The sequence below is a fragment of the Natrix helvetica genome (assembly GCF_964273705.1).
Source record: "Natrix helvetica genome assembly, chromosome: 6".
Classification (NCBI taxonomy): Eukaryota; Metazoa; Chordata; class Lepidosauria; order Squamata; family Natricidae; genus Natrix; species Natrix helvetica.
This window is the reverse complement of record NC_138553.1, coordinates 4,549,360-4,568,162: the sequence shown is the minus strand read 5'-3', so window position 1 is coordinate 4,568,162 and position 18,803 is coordinate 4,549,360. Positions and strand designations below refer to the sequence as shown.

The 18,803-nt window shown below is 45.1% G+C and overlaps 1 protein-coding gene across 2 annotated transcripts in view; it reads left to right on the top strand.

Moving 5' to 3' along the window:
* MKLN1 (muskelin 1) overlaps window positions 1-18,803 on the top strand; it is a 56,613-nt gene that overhangs the window by 31,715 nt on the left and 6,095 nt on the right. For both annotated transcript variants that reach the window (XM_081957133.1, XM_081957134.1), the window contains 3 exons: window positions 1,061-1,190; window positions 12,036-12,183; window positions 13,865-13,979. In XM_081957133.1, the coding sequence (XP_081813259.1) occupies window positions 1,061-1,190; window positions 12,036-12,183; window positions 13,865-13,979 (393 nt within the window). The remainder of the gene's footprint in view (window positions 1-1,060; window positions 1,191-12,035; window positions 12,184-13,864; window positions 13,980-18,803) is intronic.

The following is an 18,803-nucleotide window of genomic DNA, read 5'->3' as shown; positions in this document are numbered from 1 at the left end:
GGAGGGCCTCGTTCCAGTGGGACTGCATCATGGCCTGGAACTGGCTGACCATCTCAGCCCACTGAGCCTCCAGGCGCCGGCACCTGGCCTTGCACTCCCGCTTGGAAGTCTACGCTCCTAGTCCTCAGTGAGGTGCTTCTGCTGAGCCTCCTTCTCCGTCAGATCCAATTTGAGCTGAGCTGTTTTGCCAACTCTTTCTCACGGTGGCTGCTTAGTTCCAACAGCTGCTTCCTCTTGGGGCCCTAAGGAGCCCGGGTGAGGAGTGGCTGGGAGGGGCGAGTAGAGTCCGTCGAGGTGCCCCTTGACATGAGTGACATCGAGTTGGCCACGCCCACCTAGTCACATGACCACCTAGCTACACCCACCTAGCCAGTCACTAGGCAGATCATATTAGTGGTCCAAGGGATTAAAAATTACGAATTTCGATGTCATATATTTTAGTATCATTATTGTGTTTAGTTTTGATTTGCAAGTAGGTTAGCCAGTCAACTTTCATGTTTTATTCTGCCAATTCTTCAATTGTTTTTAAATTTCCCTGTCGGTCAATTATGTCTCTCTATCTTAGCATTTTATTCATATCTATAAAATTTGGATGGATCGCCTTTCTATTGGTGATAGCCAATTCGGGGTTTTCACATAGTGGATTTTTTAAAATTTTGAGCCAGTTTTGCAATAACGCTCTTCTAATTAAATGATTTTGAAAGTATTTGTGTGTTTTATTTTTATCATCCCCTAGGAATGTATGCCAACCTGCTTGCAAATCATGGCCTTCTAAGGTCAAAATTCTTTTCTTCTTTAGCTCTTTCCAATCTTTCACCCATATTATTGTTACTGCTAATGTGTATAATTCCCAATTTGGTAATGCTAAACCTCCCCTCTCCTTGCTATCTTGCATTGACTTTAGTTTAATCCTCGCTTTTCGTCCTTGCCAAATGAACCTAGCGGTTAAAAAAATTTACAAATCTAGTGGTCTCTGAGGTTGGTGACCACACCTAAAAACACATCTGTTCTAGACCACACCTAAAAACTCAGCGTATCTTTTCTCCCCCCCCCCTTTTAGAAAAACCGTTGCCTGTATATGTTCGGCGGACAAAGGTCGAAAACATACTTGAACGATTTTTTCAGTTACGACGTAGACAGCGACCACGTGGATATCATCTCGGATGGCACCAAAAAGGATTCAGGGATGGGTAAGGCTGCACTTGTTTTTACCGGCTGGGTCAGGGAATTCTGGGAGTTGAAGTCCACAGATTTCGGAGAAGTCCGAAGATGTACAGAGAAGATGATCACAGAGGTGATTAGGGAACTGGGGGGCTAAAACATACAAAGAACGGTTGCTAGGCTTGAGTGTGTCTAATATCTCAGTAGCTAAGACGCTGAGCTTGTCGATCAGAGAGGTCGGCAGTTCGGAGGTTCGAATCCCTACCGCCGTGTAACGGAGCGAGCTCCCGTTCCTTGTCCCAGCTTCTGCCAACCTAGCAGTTCAAAAGCACGTAAAAAATGCAAGTAGGAAAATAGGAACCACTTTTGGTGGGAAGGGAACAGCGTTCCATGCGCCTTCGGTGTTTAGTCATGCCAGCCACATGACCACGGAGACGTCTTCAGACAGTGCTGGCTCTTCGGCTTTGAAACGGAGGTGAGCACCACCCCCTAGAGTCAGGAACGACTAGCATGTATGTGCGAGGGGAACCTTTATCTTTAAATTTTAATGCAAAGTAGGAGTTTAGCAGTACAGGCAGTCCTCGGCTTATAACAGTTCATTTAATGACCATTCAACGTTACAGTGGCACCGAAAAATGTATTTTTCCCAATAAACAATTGTTGCAGCATTCCCACGGTCACATGCTCAAAATTCAGACACTTGGCAACTGACTCACTTGATATTTGCAGGGTCCCGGGTCATGTGATCCCCTTTTGTGACCTTCCGACAAGCGAAGTCAATGTTCACTTAAGAACTGTGTAATTTACTTAACGACTGCAGTCATTCAGTCTTAACCACCGTGGCAAGAAAGGTCGTGAAATGGAGCAAAACTTCCTGAACAAATGTTTTGCTTAACAACATACATTCTGGGCTCAATCAAGGTTGTACGTCGAGGGCTACCTGTATTCCAATATCTCAGGGGCTGCCACAAAGAAGGGGGGGTGTCAAGCTATTCTCCAAGGCACCTGAGGGCAGGACAAGAAGCAATGGGTGGAAACTAATCAAGGAGAGAAGCAACCTAGAACTAAGGAGGAGTTTCCTGACAGTGAGAACAATGAAGCAGTGGAACTGCTTGCCTCCAGAAGTTGTAAATGCTCCAACACTGGGAGTCTTTAAGAAGAGATTGGCCAACTGTCTGAAACGGTATAGGGTTTCCTCAGCAGTGGGACAGCAGGTATCCTGAGCAGGGGGTTGGACTAGAAGACCTCCAAGGTCCCTTCCAACTCTGTTATTCTGAATTCTGAGATGGCAAAGGGGCCATCCTTTCCCATTCCTGTTATATAGCCATCTTTTGGAATAGGACAGAATTTGGAGGGGAGGGGGGGGGGGAAAGGCTTGTTTTGATAAAGTGAATCTTCACTCTCAGGTCCATTAAAAAGAAATATTGCAGCAGCTTTGTTTGTGTTGTTCCAGCGGCTTCCAGCTGTGCTTTGCAACCGGCTGTCTTGTTTTGGAAAGCGAAGCCTCCCAAATCCACACGATAAATTTTGACGGAGCAGAAACATCTGCTACCTAAAATTGAGACGGGCCAATTGGAATGTTGTTGTTGTTATCGTCGTTTGAAACTTTGGCAGATGTTCCTGGTTTTCGTTACGTAGTTTAAATAAAATCAGAGATTTATCCTCTACATGCATGTAGGCCTACAGACACGAGCATTTTCTCATGAAATCATCACATTTTTTTAAACGCAATTGCAGATGATTCCTCAACCCACGACCACAATTGAGCCCAACGTTCCTGTTGCTAAGCGAGACAGTTGCCGAGCCAGCTTCTCCCCATTTGACGACTTTTCTTGCCACCGTTGCTAAGTGAATCACTGCGGTGGTTTAAGCTAGCAACCCGGTTGTTAAGTGAATCTGGCTTCCCCACGGAGTTTTGGTGGTCGGACCTTCCCAAAAGGGGGTCACTGCAACCGTTGTAAATCAGAGTCAGTTGCCAAGCCTCCGAATTTGGATCATGTGACCCTGGGGAATGATGCAACGGTCGTAAGTGTGAAAAACGGTCATAACGTTTTTTCAGGGCTGTTGTTACCTTCGAATGGTCCCTAAACAAGCGGTTTTAAGACGAGGACTGGCCTGTACTTGCTAAAGCTTTATTGAAGCGTTTTGCAATGGTGACGTCCTCCAGAGATTTTGCACCATTACAAAACCCATCTTCCGTGGCCAGAAGTCTGGCCTTTTTTGTTATTGTTATTCACGAAGTCGTGTCCGGCCCATCGTGACCCCATGGACAACATTCCTCCAGGCCTTCCTGTCCTCTACCATCCTCTACAGTCCATTTAAGCTCAGGCTGACTGCTTCGGGGACATCCATCCATTCACTTCATTCTCTGTCGTCCCCTTCTTCTTCTTTTGCCCTCCATCGTTCCCAGCATGAGGTTCTTCTCCAGTTGAGTCCTTCCTTCTCATCAGATGGCCAAAGTACTTGAGTTTCCTCTTCAGGATCTGGCTTTCTAAAGAGCAGTCAGGGTGGATCTCCTCTAGGACTGACCGGTTGGATGGCCTTGCAGTCCAAGGAACTCAATGCAGGAGTCTTCTCCAGCACCAGAGTCCAAAGGCCTCCATTCTTTGGCGCTCAGCCTTCCTTATGGTCCAACCTTCACAGCCATCCATTGCAACTGGGAAAACCACAGCCTTGACTATACACACTTTTGTTGGCAGGGGGATGTCTCTGCTTTTTAGGATGCTGCCTAGATTTGCCATCGCTTTCCTCCCCAGGAGCAAGTGTCTTTTAATTTCATGGCTGCATTCCCCATCTGCGGTGATCTTGGAGCCCAGGAAAATAAAACCTGTCACTACCTCCATGTCTTCCCCATCTTTTTCCAGGAATTGAGAGGGCCAGATGCCATGATTGTAGTTTTCTTAATGTTGAGTTTCAAGCCAACTTTTGCACTCTCCTCCTTCATCAAGAGGCTCTATAGTTCCTCTCCGCTTTCTGCCATTAGAGTGGCATCATCTGTATAACTGAAGTTGTTGATATTTCTCCCGGCAATCTTAACTCCAACTTTTGATTCCTCTTGCCCCGCCTTTCTCATGATGTGCTCTGCATATACGTAAATTAAACAGGCAGGGCGACATTATGCATTCCCCATTTTGAACCACACATTGGTTCCGTGTCCAGTTCTCACTTTGGCTTCTTGACCTGCCTATAGGTTTCTCAAGTGACAAATAAGATGGTCTGGTACTCCCATCTCTTTAAGAACTTGCCACAATCTGTTGTGATCCACACAATCAAAGGCTTCAGCATAGTCAATGAAGCAGAAGCAGGTGTTTTTCTGGAACTCCCTAGCTTTCTCCATGATCCAGCGTATGTTGGCAAGGCCTTATGTCAGGGGTGTCCAAACTTGGGAACTTTAAGACTTGTGGACTTCAACTCCCAGAATTCCCCAGCCAGCATGGCTGGCTGGGGAATTCTGGGAGTTGAAGTCCACAAGTCTTAAAGTTCCCAAGTTTGGGCACCCCTGCCTTATGTCATCCGAAATCTCCTATTTTGGAGGGTCTTGGTTTTCTGAATGAAGAGGCTGCAGCTATGTAACCTCGGTCTGCAAGTCGAGAGCTAATGCTGGTCTGCTTCCATACTTGGCCACCTGCGATGAGTTCATTTCTTGAAAACAGATCCGTCCTTGTGACCGAACAACCCCGCCAGCATCCTCTGCCCAAACATATTAGTTGCGGCGTTGGATTTGGACAAAGGAGCAAAGACATAATTAGCCACCTTTTTTAAAAGGAAAGCAAGAAAGGCAGAAAAGAAGAAGAAAAAAGCTGCTAGGCTGAATAGATTCCTTTGTTGGCAAATGACTCATTTAGAAATCATGAATGAATAGAATTCTCGTGGACCGTCCTTGTGTGTCTGTGCAAGTAAATAAACAGCTCTGAACATTTATTTCCCTTGTTTGTGCAGGGAGATGTTAGAGCGAGTCTTTCTTGTAACCAGGAAGAACAAAATTCAGTTGCAGTAGCTTTTGTCTGGAGGTCTTCTCCCTTCCTCTTCTCAACCCCACATCTTCAGAGTTGGGTCCAGAGAAAGAGGAGATGGATTGATGAAAGGGCAGGAGGAGGCAGCACTCCCCAACTTGGCACCGTCCGGAATCCATCCATTTCCCAGTTGCCCCAGCCAGTTGGGGATTCTGGGAGATGGGAAGGGAGGGAGGGAGGAAGGAAAAGGATGTGGGAAGGAAGCAAAGAAAAGGAAGGAAGGGGGAAGAGAAAAAGGAAAAGGGAGGGGGAGAGGGAATGAAAGGAAGGAAGGGGAAAGAAAAGGGAAAGTGGGAAAAGGTGGGAAGGAAAAAAAGGAAGGGGAAAGAGGAAAAGGAAGGGAGAGAGGGAAGGAAGGAAAGTGAAAAGGGAAAGGGAAGGAAGGAGGGAAGAGAAGGAAGGAAAGAAAGATGGGGAAAGGGAAGGAAGGAATGAAAGAAAAGGAAGGGAAAAGGAGGAAGGGAAGGAAGGAAAAAAGGAAGGAAGGGAAATGAGAAAAGGGAAAGGAGGGTGTGAGGAACGAAGGAAGGAAGGGGAAGGAGAAAGGGAGAAGGAAGGGAGGGGGAAAAGGAAGGAAGTGGAAATAGGAAAATGAAAAGGAAGGGAGAGAGGGAAGGAAGGGAAAAGAAAAAGGAAAGAAAAGGAAGAAAAAAGGATGGGGAAAGAAAAGGAAAAGGGAAGGAAGGAATGAAAGAAAAGGAAAAGGGGAGAGGGAAGGAGAAGTTGGGAAGGATGGATGGAAGGAAAGAAAAGGAAGGAAGGGGAAGGAGGAAAAGGGAGGGAAAGAAGGATGGGGAAAGAAAAGGGAAAGGGAAGGAAAGGAAGGGAAGAAAAGGAAGGAAGGGAAATGAGAAAAGGGAAAGGAAGGAAAAGAGGATGTGAGGAAGGAAGGGGAAAGGGAAATAGAGAAGGGAGGGAGGGGGAAAAGGAAGGAAGGGGAAAGATAAAAGGAAGGAAGAAAAGGGAGAGAGGGAAGGCAAGTTCTACCTCCACCTTCAGAGATAGAGAAGACTCGGGAATGAAAGTAGCAGGATAGCAGGCGCAAAGGAGCGTCTTTCTATCCTTTTATCTCCTGTTGGTGCCACTTCCGATGGTTAGGAAGAGCCTGTTGGGCTCTTGATTCAACATTGGGTTGCACAAAGAGTAGGGTTACTCCTTCCTTTCTCAACGCGCCCGGCTGCCTTGGGAGCGGAAGGCTTTTTTGCCACTGGGCTCAGGACAACCGAAATCTTTTTAATTCGGTGAATTTGACCGTTTGGTTGAATTATTCTCCCTGACACTAGCTAGTCCTCATGACCAGAACTGGGAACCAACATTTCTGTCGCTAAGCAAGGCCATGGGTTAAGTGAGTCGCGCACACACACAATTTTGCCACCTTTTTTGGGGGGAGTGTGGGGTGTGCAGGGTCGTTATGCAAATCAGACGGTCGTTAAGCAAATCCAGCTTGCCCCCCATTTTGACTCTCCTTGTGCTGGGAAGGTCACAACTAAGGATTGCGGGCCTTCGGGATGCTGCAGCCGTCGTCAATGCATGCCGTTGTAAGTCCGAACAGTCGCTAAACGAACTGCTGTCAGTCAAGGGCTACCTGGGTATAAAATTCTTGCCATGGTCAACGCCTGTTAATAACGAAATCCCAAATTTCCTCTCAGGCTCTCTCTCCCTCAACCCCACCGGTGCCTCTTGAGGAGAGAAAAAATGATCCTTTTTCGGAGGATTTCATCGCTTCTTCTTCTTTTTTGGCCTCCGTTTAACTGCTGTGTTTTTCAGGCGAACGGGCCTCCCCCCCCCCCCCCGTTGCATGGAAGATATTTAAAGTTTAATTCCCCCCCCCTTTTCCTTTTCTCTATTGGCAGCAAGACCGTGGGGGGGGGGGGATGTACCTAGCAATTTTTATGAGGGAGTTGGTAAAAATAGCTGGCTTGAGACAAGCATCTTTGTATAAAAGCAGCTGTGAACTACATTTGTTGGGTAATTCGGTGCTGTTCACGCTCCCTCCCTCTCCTTCACCCTCTTTCTCCCCCCCTCTCTTCCTCCCTCTCTCCTTTCCCCCTCTCCCCTTTTCCTCCTCCCCTCCCCTCTCTGTCTCTCCCCTCTCCTTTTCCTCCTCTTTCCTCTCTCCTCCCTCCCTCTTTCCCCTCTCTCTTTTTCTCCCTCCCTTCCCCTCCCCTCTCCCTCCCTCCCCCTATCTTTCTCCCACTCCCCCCTCTCTTTCTCTCTCCCCTCTCCTCTCTTTCTCTCCCCCTCTCTCCCCTTTTCCTCCTCTCCCTCTGCCCCTCTCTCCCTCTCTCCCTCTCCTCCCCTCTCTCCCCTTGCCCCTCTACTTTTCCTCATCTTTCCCCTCTCCCTTCTCTCTCCTCCCTCCCTCTTTCCCCTCTCTCTTTTTCTCCCTCACTTCCCCTCCCCTCTCCCTCCCTCCCCCTCTCTTTCTCTCCCCCTCTCCTTTTCCTCCTCCTTCCCCTCTCCCTCCTCTTCCTCTCCTCCCTCCCTCTTTCCCCTCTCTCTTTTTCTCCCTCACTTCCCCTCCCCTCTCCCTCCCTCCCCCTGTCTTTCTCTCCCCCTCTCCTTTTCCTCCTCCTTCCCCTCTCCCTCCTCTTCCTCTCCTCCCTCCCTCTCCCCCTCTGTGTCTCTCCTTCACCACCCTTTCTCTCCTCCCCTCTCCTTTTCCTCACCCCTCACTCCTTTTTCCTCCTCCTTTCCCTCCCCCCCTCTCCCTCTCCCCTCTCTGTTTCTCTCTCCCTCTCTCTCCTCTTCCTCCCTCCCTCCCTCCCTCCCTCCTCCTGGCAACACTTTCTGTTTGATACGTAAACATTGGACTCTGGTGTTTTCCTTTTTTTCAGTTGCCTTGGCAGAGCACAGAGTGATGCAAAAGGGCTTTGGTTTGAAGGCCAATTTTGCATGATTATGTCATGCAGTTTAAAAAGGGTGGTGTCCATATGCAGCATCCATTCCTGACACCATTCCCCCTGGGGGGAAGCCTCTGCCAATACATTTCTTCACTGAGGAAAATCATAAAAAGAGTCGTATAATCTTGGTTTGGGATTGTAGCTTCCAGGGTCCTTCACATTTGGCATCGCTAGCTGGGACTGGTGGGTGTTTTGTCCAAAGCATCTTGCCAAATATTTCTATTTAAAAAAAAAACCTTTAAAAAAAACCATTTAATAAAAAACCCTATATACATGTTTTTACGAGACTGTGACTAAAAACGACGGCCAGGCGTTTGCCCTGAGCTCCGTTCTGCAAAAAATGCTTTATTTTTTTTAAAAAATCTCATCTTTATTATCTTTTATAAATAATTTGTTGAACATAACTTAATTCTCTGTCCTTTCTCTTTCTAATTTCCCCACAACAACAACAATCCTGTGAGGTGGGATGGGCAGGGAGAGAGAGAGGGACAGCCTCAAAGTCACCCAGCTGGCTAAGGCGGGATTAGAACTCACTGTCTCCTGATGATTGGCCCCAAAATCAACTTTGATGGTTAAAGGCGGGACTAGAACTCACCATCTCCTGATGATTGGCCCCAAAATTGATATTGATGGCTAAGGCGGGACTAGAACTCAGTGTCTCCTAGCGATTGTCTCAAAAATCACCCAGCTGGTTTTGAGGGCTAAGGCGGGACTATAACTCCCCGTCCCCTGGTGATTGGCTCAAATCACCATGACAGGTTTGGGGGTTTTTTTGTTGTTGTTGCCAATGGTGTTAAGTGAATAACTGCAGTTGTTAAGTGAACCATATGATTATGAAGCAAATCTGGCTTCCCCTTGTTGACTGTCTGAAGTTGAATAGGCCTTAAACAAGCGATTGTAACTAATACAATTAGTACTTGTAGGCCATCTAGTCCAACCACCCGCCCAAGCAGGAGACCCTACACCATTTCTGACAGATGGCAGTCCAATCTCAGTTCCATAGGTGGAAAGCGTAGACATTTTGGTGATGTACCGACATTTAGTACTGTAAGGAGCCCCAGACCGCTCCTGAGGGAAGGAGTGTCTGCCAGTTTGAACAGAGCTAACAGAATGTGAGACAACTGGCAGTTGGAACAGAGTTCTTTTCAGGTGGGGAGGGGGAGTAGAACTCCTTAGCATCAGAGTGTGTTAATTACGGTATAAGAAATACTAATGATTTGGTGGTCATTTCGGAAAATCCTTTCTTGTTGAGCATCTAGAAGCCAAGAGGAACATACGTACCGAATTTCAAGCCGCTTTACGGTTCTGGATATTTTGGGGGTTTCCTCTCTCTTTTACACCTCTCGTGTTCAGGAAGCAGCAAATCTAAACAGGAGGCCAGGCAGAACATTTGTGTTTTTGTTTTTCTCCCCGAACATCTGAGTCACATGCGGCTTTTTCCCTGGCTCATGCTGCCTCTGGTGTTTGTGCTGTCGAGAACTGCTTAGTCACACCGTGGTGTGTGTCACCCCTCCTCCTCCTCCTCTCCCCCCTTTAGAGTTTGGCTCAAGCTTGGAGGGAAAAAAAGCCCCAGGATTAGCAAGATCGTGATGGCGTTAGGCTTCCCTCGGCATATGAATGTGGAAAGGATATTCGGGGTGTGTGTGTGAGAGAGAGGGGAGGGAGGAGGAGGAGAAGAAGAAGAAGAAGGAGAAGAAGAAGAAGAAGAAGAAAGAAGAAGAGGGGAAGGAGGAGGGAGAAGAGGGGGAGGAGGAGGAGGGAGAAGAAGAAGAAAGAAGAAAGAAGAAAAGAAGAAGAGGGGAAGGAGGAGGGAGAAGAGGGGGAGGAGGAGGAGGGAGAAGAAGAAGAAAGAAGAAAAGAAGAAGAGAAGGAGGAGGAGAAGGAAAAGGAGAAGAAGAAGAAAGAAGGAAAGAAGAAGGAAGAAGAAGAAATGTGGAGGAGAGGAGAGAGATGGAGGAGGGGAGGGGGGAAAGAGAGAGAGAGAGATGAGGAAGAGAGAGATGGAGGAGGGAAGAGAGAGGGAGAGAAAGAGAGAGAGAAGGAGGAGATGGAGAGAGAGAGAGAGAAATTAAGGCTGGGGGAGCTGGCACAGGAGTGGGTACCAGTGGGATGTGCATCTTCCTGCCTCTGAACCCCCAAACAACTTGACCGGATACGAGACACAGATTGCTCTTCCTCTCATCTCTCCCCACCCCCCCACCCCAAAACTGTAAAATGATCCCAGGAGGAGAGGAGAGAAAATGAGAGCCGGGCTGGCCAGATCACATGCCGGTGACACATGCCAGCCGAAAGGCCGGTTGCCGTGGGAAACGGGAGCAGGCCCTGCTCTGTAAACATCAGAACAGCCAATTATTTGATTACGCTTTGATGGGGATTAATGTGAGGTCTTCGGCCTTCCCCTTGTGGCCATCCGGGCGGCTGCTTGAGGAGAAAGAGGCTCCGGGGTTGGTGGGTGGAGCGGGGGTGTGTGTGGGGTTTCGGCAGAAGGAATGTATTATTTATTTTATTTATTGAATTTATATTGCTGCCTCTTTGCCCATGGCAAGGGAATTCATTCGATTCCCGCCGTTGCCTTAAATTCCCACGGTGGGAGCGTTAGAACGAGCGGCTTTCCCCGCATCTTAGACTCCTTGGGGGGGGTGTCTTCTAGTCCAGGCGTCTCCAATCATTCAACTCCCAGAAGTAAGTTGAGGAATACCTGTGTGTGAAATGGAATAGTCAACGAGAGAAGGAGGGAGAGAGACAGAGGGAGGGAGGGAGGGAGGGGGATTTATTGTTCGATTGATGATGGAGCTGTGGCCTATCTAGGTGAACATCTGGTCCTCCAAATGAGAGAGAGGGGGGGGGGAGAGACAGGAAGAGAAAGACAAGAAAAGGGAAGGAGAAAGGGAGAGACCAGGAAGAGAGAAAGGGAGGGAGGAAGTGGGGGAGTGGGAGAAGGAGACGGGGAGAGAGACAGGAAGAGAGAAAGGGAGGGAGGGAGAGAGGAAGTGGAGAGGGAGAAGAGGGAGGGAGGGAAAATGAGAGGTGGAGAGGGAGAGAGAGACACACAGAGGGAGAGGGAGAGAGAGAGGGATTCATTGTTTGATTGATGGAGCTGTGGCCTATCTAGGTGAACATCGGGTCCTCCAAATGAGAGAGAGAGAGGGAGAGACAGAAAGAGAGGGAGAAAGGGAGCGAGAGAGAAGGAGAGAGAGACAGGAAGAGAGAAAGGGAGGGAGGGGGAGAGAGAGGAAGTGGGGGAGGGGGAGAAGGAGAGGAGAAGGAGATGGAGAGGGGCACAGAAAGAGAGGGAGGGGAAATGAGACAGAGGTGGAGAGGGAGAGAGACACAGAGGGAGAGGAAGAGAGAAAGGGAGGGAGAGGGAGATTCATGGCCTCTTATGGTGAACATCTGGTCCTCCAGATGACGCCCAGGGAACAATCCCTGTCAATCACTCATCTCCCTCTTCTCATGCCAGAGATCGTAGATCCCAGGAGAGGTTGAAATGTGGCCCAGGTGAGAAGGTACAAAAACTCAGTGGCTCAAATTGGGCATCTCTGATTGTTAGTGGCCTCTATGCAAAAATACCCCAAACCCACACTTATTTTTGCCTATCCGACGTTAACTTTTTGTGTAAAACATATTCACCCACTATGGTGGTGCCGATGGATCCCTTTAGATCTCCACTGATTCCTCCTCCCTGGAGCCAGCTTGGGATCTCCCTCTCATTTCCTTTCATTTTCAGAGCGAGCGTATCCAATGGACAGGATTTAAACCAGCATTAAGATCCCTTTTTCCACCCATTTGCTTTTAATGACCCCGTGAGAGCGAACATCCATGAAGCTGCAAGGAGACAAGCTTGGCTCAGCATGAGAGATCCGCCTTCTAGCGGTCCCTTTTTATTGTGATAAATCCGCCACCTTGCGGCCTGTTTTATTCTTCGGAGAAATGCAACTTTGCTCTCCTTCACCCGCAGTTCCAATGACCGGCTTCACCCAAAGAGCCACCATTGATCCGGAACTGAACGAGATCCATGTGCTGTCTGGACTGAGCAAAGACAAGGAAAAACGGGAAGAGAACGTTCGGAATTCCTTCTGGATTTACGACATCGTCCGAAACAGCTGGTAAGTGGGAGATCTCTCTCTCTTTCTCTCTTTCTCTCTGTCTCTGTCTCTCTCTCTTTTTCTCTCTCTCTCTCTCTGTCTCTCTTTCTCTGTCTCTGTCTCTCTCTCTCTCTCTGTCTCTCTCTGTCTCTCTCTCTCTGTCTCTCTCTCTCTCTGTCTCTCTTTCTCTGTCTCTCTCTCTCTGTCTCTCTTTCTCTTTCTCTCTCTCTCTGTCTCTGTCTCTGTCTCTCTCTGTCTCTCTCTCTGTCTCTCTGTCTCTCTTTCTCTCTCTCTGTCTCTCTCTGTGTGTCTCTCTGTCTCTCTCTCTGTCTCTCTCTCTCTTTCTCTCTCTCTCTGTCTCTCTCTCTCTCTTTCTCTCTCTCTCTGTCTCTGTCTCTCTGTCTCTGTCTCTCTCTCTCTGACTCTCGTTAAGTCTCTTTTTGCCTTTTGCAGAGATCATCTTGATTAATAGACAAGAGTGGTGCGGTGAACTAGAGGTAGAGCTCTGGCCTCACAGTCAGGAGGCTGTGAGTTCGATACTAGGTAGAGGCCGATATTTCTCTCTCTGGGCACACTGACAATATATCTGCTGAACAAAACTCCACACTGGCAACAGGGAAGGGCATCCGGCCAGTAAACAACATTCAGCGCCATTCAGTTGCCCCAACTCCATCCCGCAAGGGATTATGGGGTCTTTAAAAGAAGAAGATGATCTTGATTAATAGACAAGAGTGGTACGGTGGCTTAGAGGTGGAGCTCTGGCCTCACAGTCAGGAGGCTGTGAGTTCGATACTGGTTAGAGGCAGATATTTCTCTCTCTGGGCACACTGAGAATATATCTGTTGAACAAAACTCCGTATTGGCGACAGGAAGGGCATCTGGCCAGTAAACACCATTCAGCTCCATTCGGTTGCCCTGACTCCACCCTGCAAAGGATTATGGGGTCGTTAAAAGAAGAAGACGCTCTGAAGGCGTGAAGAGATCCGACCCAAATAATCGCAGGATTGAACAGGTAGCATCATCAATGGGTCAGACCAGGGGTCTCCAACCTGGGCAACTTTAAGACACGCGGACTTCAACTCCCAGAGCTTTGGCTGGCTGAGGAATTCTGGGAGTTGAAGTCTGTGTGTCTTAAAGTTGCCCAGGTTGGAGACCCCTGGGTAGACTATACCTATGGTAGAACTTCAGCTTAAGAGGAGATAAAGTTGGGGAGAGTCTGGAAAGAGGGCAGAGAAGAGCAGCAAAGAGGATTAGGGGATTGGAGGCTAAAACATATGAAGAACGACCGGTTGCAGAAACTGGGTATGTCTAGGTTAATGAAAAGAAGGACTAGGGGAGACATGATGGCAGTCTTCCAATATCTCAGGGGTTGCCACAAAGAAGAGGGAGTCAAACTATTCTCCAAAGCACCTGAGGGTAGAACAAGAAGCAATGGGTGGAAACTAATCAAGGAGAGAAGCAACTTAGAACTGAGGAGAAACTTCCTGACAGTTAGAACAATTAATCAGTGGAACAGCTTGCCTCCAGAAGTTGTGGAAGTCTTTAAGAAGACGTTGGATAGCCATTTGTTGGAAAAGGTATAGGGTTTCCTGCCTAGGCAGGGGGTTGGACTAGAAGACCTCCAAGGTCCCTTCCAACTGCTATTGTATTGTAAGTGAGACCTGCCAGATAACCGTTGGGTGGCCAATGTGCTGTATTTCAGGTCCTGCGTCTACAAGAATGATCAAGCAGCCAAAGAGAACTCAAACAAGAGCCTTCAGGAAGAAGAGCCTTGCCCCCGTTTTGCACACCAGCTTGTGTACGATGAATTGCACAAGGTAAGCTGCGTGAGAGTATGGTAGGGTGATCGAGGTTATCATCTAAGGCTTGGATGCAACAGCCATGAGATTGTTTTTTTTTTTTTTTTTTTTTTTATTAAAAGAGTTTTGTACAAACAAATTTTCCCCCTTTTCACCCCCCCCCTCCATACAATATAAATCTCATACAAATGCTATACCCCCCCGCAAAAATTCACATTCAAATATTATACCAAACACTTTACCCCCTCCCCACCCCCCATCTTAAAATAGATTACTCATAACCCCTCTCCTCCCAACAAAAACTATAGAGATTAGTCTTAAATTAATAATGACACATTGATCATTTTCTAAGCTAATTTAACATCTATAACTCTTAATATAAATTTCTCCTAGCCTAACAATGTTTCATTAGTCCCATCTTCTAATTTATTCATACATATATATTGCCCCACCCTCCACCCTAACCCTCCCCCACCTCCCGCACAAACCCACCCCCCTGACTTCCGCTGTATACCACTCTAATAATTCCAAACATCCCATATACTATTTACTCTGATCATCTATCGGTCTAAACATTCTTACCTAAAGGCTAGATAATAACTCCTAGTCTGGTATTTATTCTGTATATAATCAATCCATTTTGCCCATTCCTGTGTGTAATCCTCCTGTTTCTGAGCTTTTAAGAAAGCTGAAATTTTTGCCATTTCAGCGAACCCCGCCACCTTCTGAATCCATTGATCAATTGTTGGCAAAAAATCTTTTTTCCAATGTTGCGCAATCAACAACCTAGCTGCTGTAACCATATACAAGGCCAATTTTGTTTCCCCTTTGGTAAAATCCTTAACTATACCCAATAAAAACATTTGTGGAGTGAATTGTATTCTTTTCTTAAATACATTCTGCATAACCCACCATATTTTTATCCAAAAAGCTTTAACCTTGTTGCAAGTCCACCATACATGAAAAAAGGTAGCATCTAGACACCCGCATCTCCAACATTTTGGTTGAACATTTGGGTACATGCATGATAATTTTTTAGGATCTAAATACCATCTGTAAAACATTTTATAAAAATTCTCCCTTAAATTCTGTGACTGTGTAAATTTAACATTCTGAACCCATATTTTTTCCCACGTTTCCAACATAACCACTTCCCCAAAATTCTGAGCCCATTTAATCATACAATCCTTAACCAATTCACTTTCTGAGTCTCTTTCTAACAGTACATTATATATTCTTTTAACTTGTTTTGGACCAGTCTCTTTTATCTGCTTAATCAGTTCCACTTCTTTATCCATAAAGCCGACCCTGCGATCTTCTTCCCATCTCTTCTGAAGCTGTATGTAATGTAACCAATTTAAAGTAATTCCTTCTTCCAACAGCTGTTCCAAAGTTTTTAACTTCCATTCGCCCCCATCAGCAATAAGCACATCTTTATATAAACAACCCCCGAGTGACTTAATATTCATAATCCCCATGGTGTCTGCAAGATCCAACCAAAGCGGTATTTTATAATCCCAATTGGGCCGGTGCTTCTTCCATATTCTCATCAAGGCACTACGGAGAACATGGTTGTTGAACACTTTATCCACCCTGTCTTCATAAAAAAGATATGCATGCCATCCCAGAACAAGATCATGGCCTTCTATATTGAGCAATTCCATTTTTGTTTTCCCAAACCAATCTGCTACATGCGTTAATACCGCAGCTTCATAATACAATCGAAGGTTTGGGAGTCTGAGGCCACCTCTTTCACGTGTATCTTGCATAATCTTCATCTTTACTCTCGGTTTTTTCTCCTTCCAAACAAATTTATTTAATGTTGTTTGCCAATTTAACAAGGTTTTATCTGACTTGAGCACCGGAATCATCTGGAATAGAAAGATAAATCTAGGTAGAATGTTCATTTTAATTGCTGAGATCCTTCCAAGCAAAGACAATTGTAACTTTTTCCACGCTTCAAGATCTTTCTGTATCTTTTGCCACAACACTTCATAGTTATTTGAGAAAAGTTTTGTGTTTGATTCTGAAATTTGTATTCCTAAATATTTAACTTTAGAAACTATTTCAAAACCTGCTAAACTTACAAGTCTCTTTCTTTGAGTCTCTGTCATGTTTTTAACCATCATTTTCGTTTTGTTTTGATTTAGTCTAAACCCAGACACCATGCCAAATTCTATTATGATATTTTTCATCTGGATTATTGATTTCAAAGGATGTGAAAGGGTAACAACCAGATCATCGGCGAATGCTCTAGTTCTGTATTCCTTTTGCCTGATAGCTATGCCATCTAAGGATTTTGAGTCCCGAATTGCGTTCAACAAGACTTCCAAAGTTAAAATAAATAACAATGGGGATAATGGGCAACCTTGTCTTGTGCCTTTTTGTATCTCGAAAGTTGTTGACAAATTTCCATTAATAATAAGTTGTGCATTTTGTTGCTGATAAATTGCTCCAATCGCCTGCCGCAATCGTGGTCCCATATCCATCTTTTCCAAAGTCTTGGTTAGAAAGTTCCAATTCACTCGATCGAAGGCCTTCTCTGCATCCAAGAAAACCAGCACTGCAGAGATCTGCTTATTCTTATCAAGATAGTCAATTAAATCTATGAGTTGCCTTACATTCTCCTTCATATGTCTGCCTTCAATAAATCCTGCTTGATCATGATGAATAATCTCTTGAATAACCGGCATCAATCTGTTGGCTAATACTTTAGCAAATATTTTATAATCTGTGTTCAGAAGAGATATCGGCCTGTAATCCTCTGGTTTCTTAGGGCCCTCTTTATCTTTAGGTATCAATGAGATAAAAGCCGCTTTCCATGAGAGAGGTATTTTACCTCCTTGTTGTATATTACAAAATAGTTGTGTAAGATATTCAATCATTTCCAGTTGTAAAGTTTTATAATACATTGCAGTCAAACCATCAGTCCCTGGAGCCTTAGCTAATTTAAGTTGATTTATAACTAAAGTGATCTCATCAGCGGTTATAAGACGTTCCAAATTTGCCTTTTGAAGCACAGAAATTTTTGCAACCCTTTTTCCTTCCAAAAAATCATCTATTAACTTGTTCTGTATATTATCCTGTACATATAGCTTAGTATAATAGTCCACAAATGATTTTTTAATCAACTCTTGTTGATATACCATCTTCCCTCGAAACTCAATTTTATCAATAATTCTATCATTCATATTCCTTCTCAAAGTATATGCTAACCATCTACCAGGTTTATTAGCGTTGGCAAAGGTGTTATGTTTAGCAAATTGCAAATTGGTTGCTGTTTGTTCTGCTATAAGCATCTGAAATTGATCTTTCAACAGCTTTAGCGCCATCTGGAGCGCCTGGTCATTCGGGTTTATTATAAGCAGCTGTTCTTTACGTTTTATTTCATCTTCCAATTCCATTCTCCTTTTCTGTCTAATTTGTTTGTGTTTAAAGTTCATATGTATCAGGACCCCACGCATATAAGCTTTACTTGCATCCCAAACTATTTCAATGGGAGTGCCCTTATTCATATTAAAACTGAAAAATTCCTTCATGTGTTTTTTAAGTTCATCAACATTTTTTTCATATCTAAATAAATTTTCATTTACTCTCCAAGACCTTCTTGGCCTCATCCCTAATTCAATTTGTAACCACACCGGACTATGATCGCTAAGTGACCTGGCGAAAATCTTGGATTTCTTGGCTTTAGGAAGTAGATCCGGTGTTAACAAAAAGAAATCAATCCTTGAAAAGGATTTATGTCTATCTGAGTAGAAAGAAAAATCCATCTCATTTAGATGTTGTGTCCTCCAAACATCTTTTAATTTCAAATCGTCTTGTAAATCAAAAAAAGCCTTTGGTAATTTGGTAGTGAATTTCATCTTTGTACTCTTGTCTATCTTTGGAGAAATCACTCCATTCCAGTCTCCCATTATTAGAATACTCTTAAAGTTCCAGTCTAAAATTTTTAAATGGAGCATCTTATAAAAACTTTCTTGGCATTGGTTAGGAGCATATATTCCTAGCACCAAAATGGAACCGAAGTCTGTATCAAATTGAATTGCTATATATCTACCAGCGTCATCTGCCTCTATAACTTTAGTTGAAAATCTTTTATTTATATATATCACCACACCATTTTTCTTTACCAAATCAGAGGCAGCATAAAATGTTCCCAGTTTTGAATTCACTAAGTACTTCTGGTCTTGCAGCCTAATATGAGTCTCTTGAAGGCAAACAACATCATTATTAAATTGCTTCAAATAATAAAATATTTTTTTCCTTTTTTTGTGGAGAGTTCATTCCATTCACGTTCCAAGATAATAGCTTAAGCATCTTTAGATCTGGTCTGAAGCGCTGAAAGCATTTGCTGAAGATCTCTCTCCACAAGACCAATCTCCAGCCCTGCTCCTCCCATGGCTCCGGTTTGCTTCTTAGCTTCTTTCTTAGCACATTGTATTTGAGGGTCGACGCGCTTATGAGATTCTAACATTTGTCTAGTCGTGGATCTGGTAATACGTTGTTCGACAGGTTTAAATATCGGCATTTCAGTGAGAGACTTAGAAGGTCCTTCTTCCAAGAAGGAGCACAACAGAGATCCAGAGGGGTCGACTCCACCTACAGCACCCTGCCCCTCCTCCTCTTTTTGTGTCTGCGTTCTTTGCTCTTCTGTCTCTTTCTCAAACATCCTCTGCTCTAAGACATCCAAATCTACTGGTGTTGGTGTAGATGTACGTGGGGGGGTTGCATTTTTCTTGAGTATTCCATGATAAAAGTCTCTGGCTTTATCTATTGTATTCAGACGGTACCTCACCCCTTCGTAACTAAATATAACACCAATTGGAACATCCCATCTAT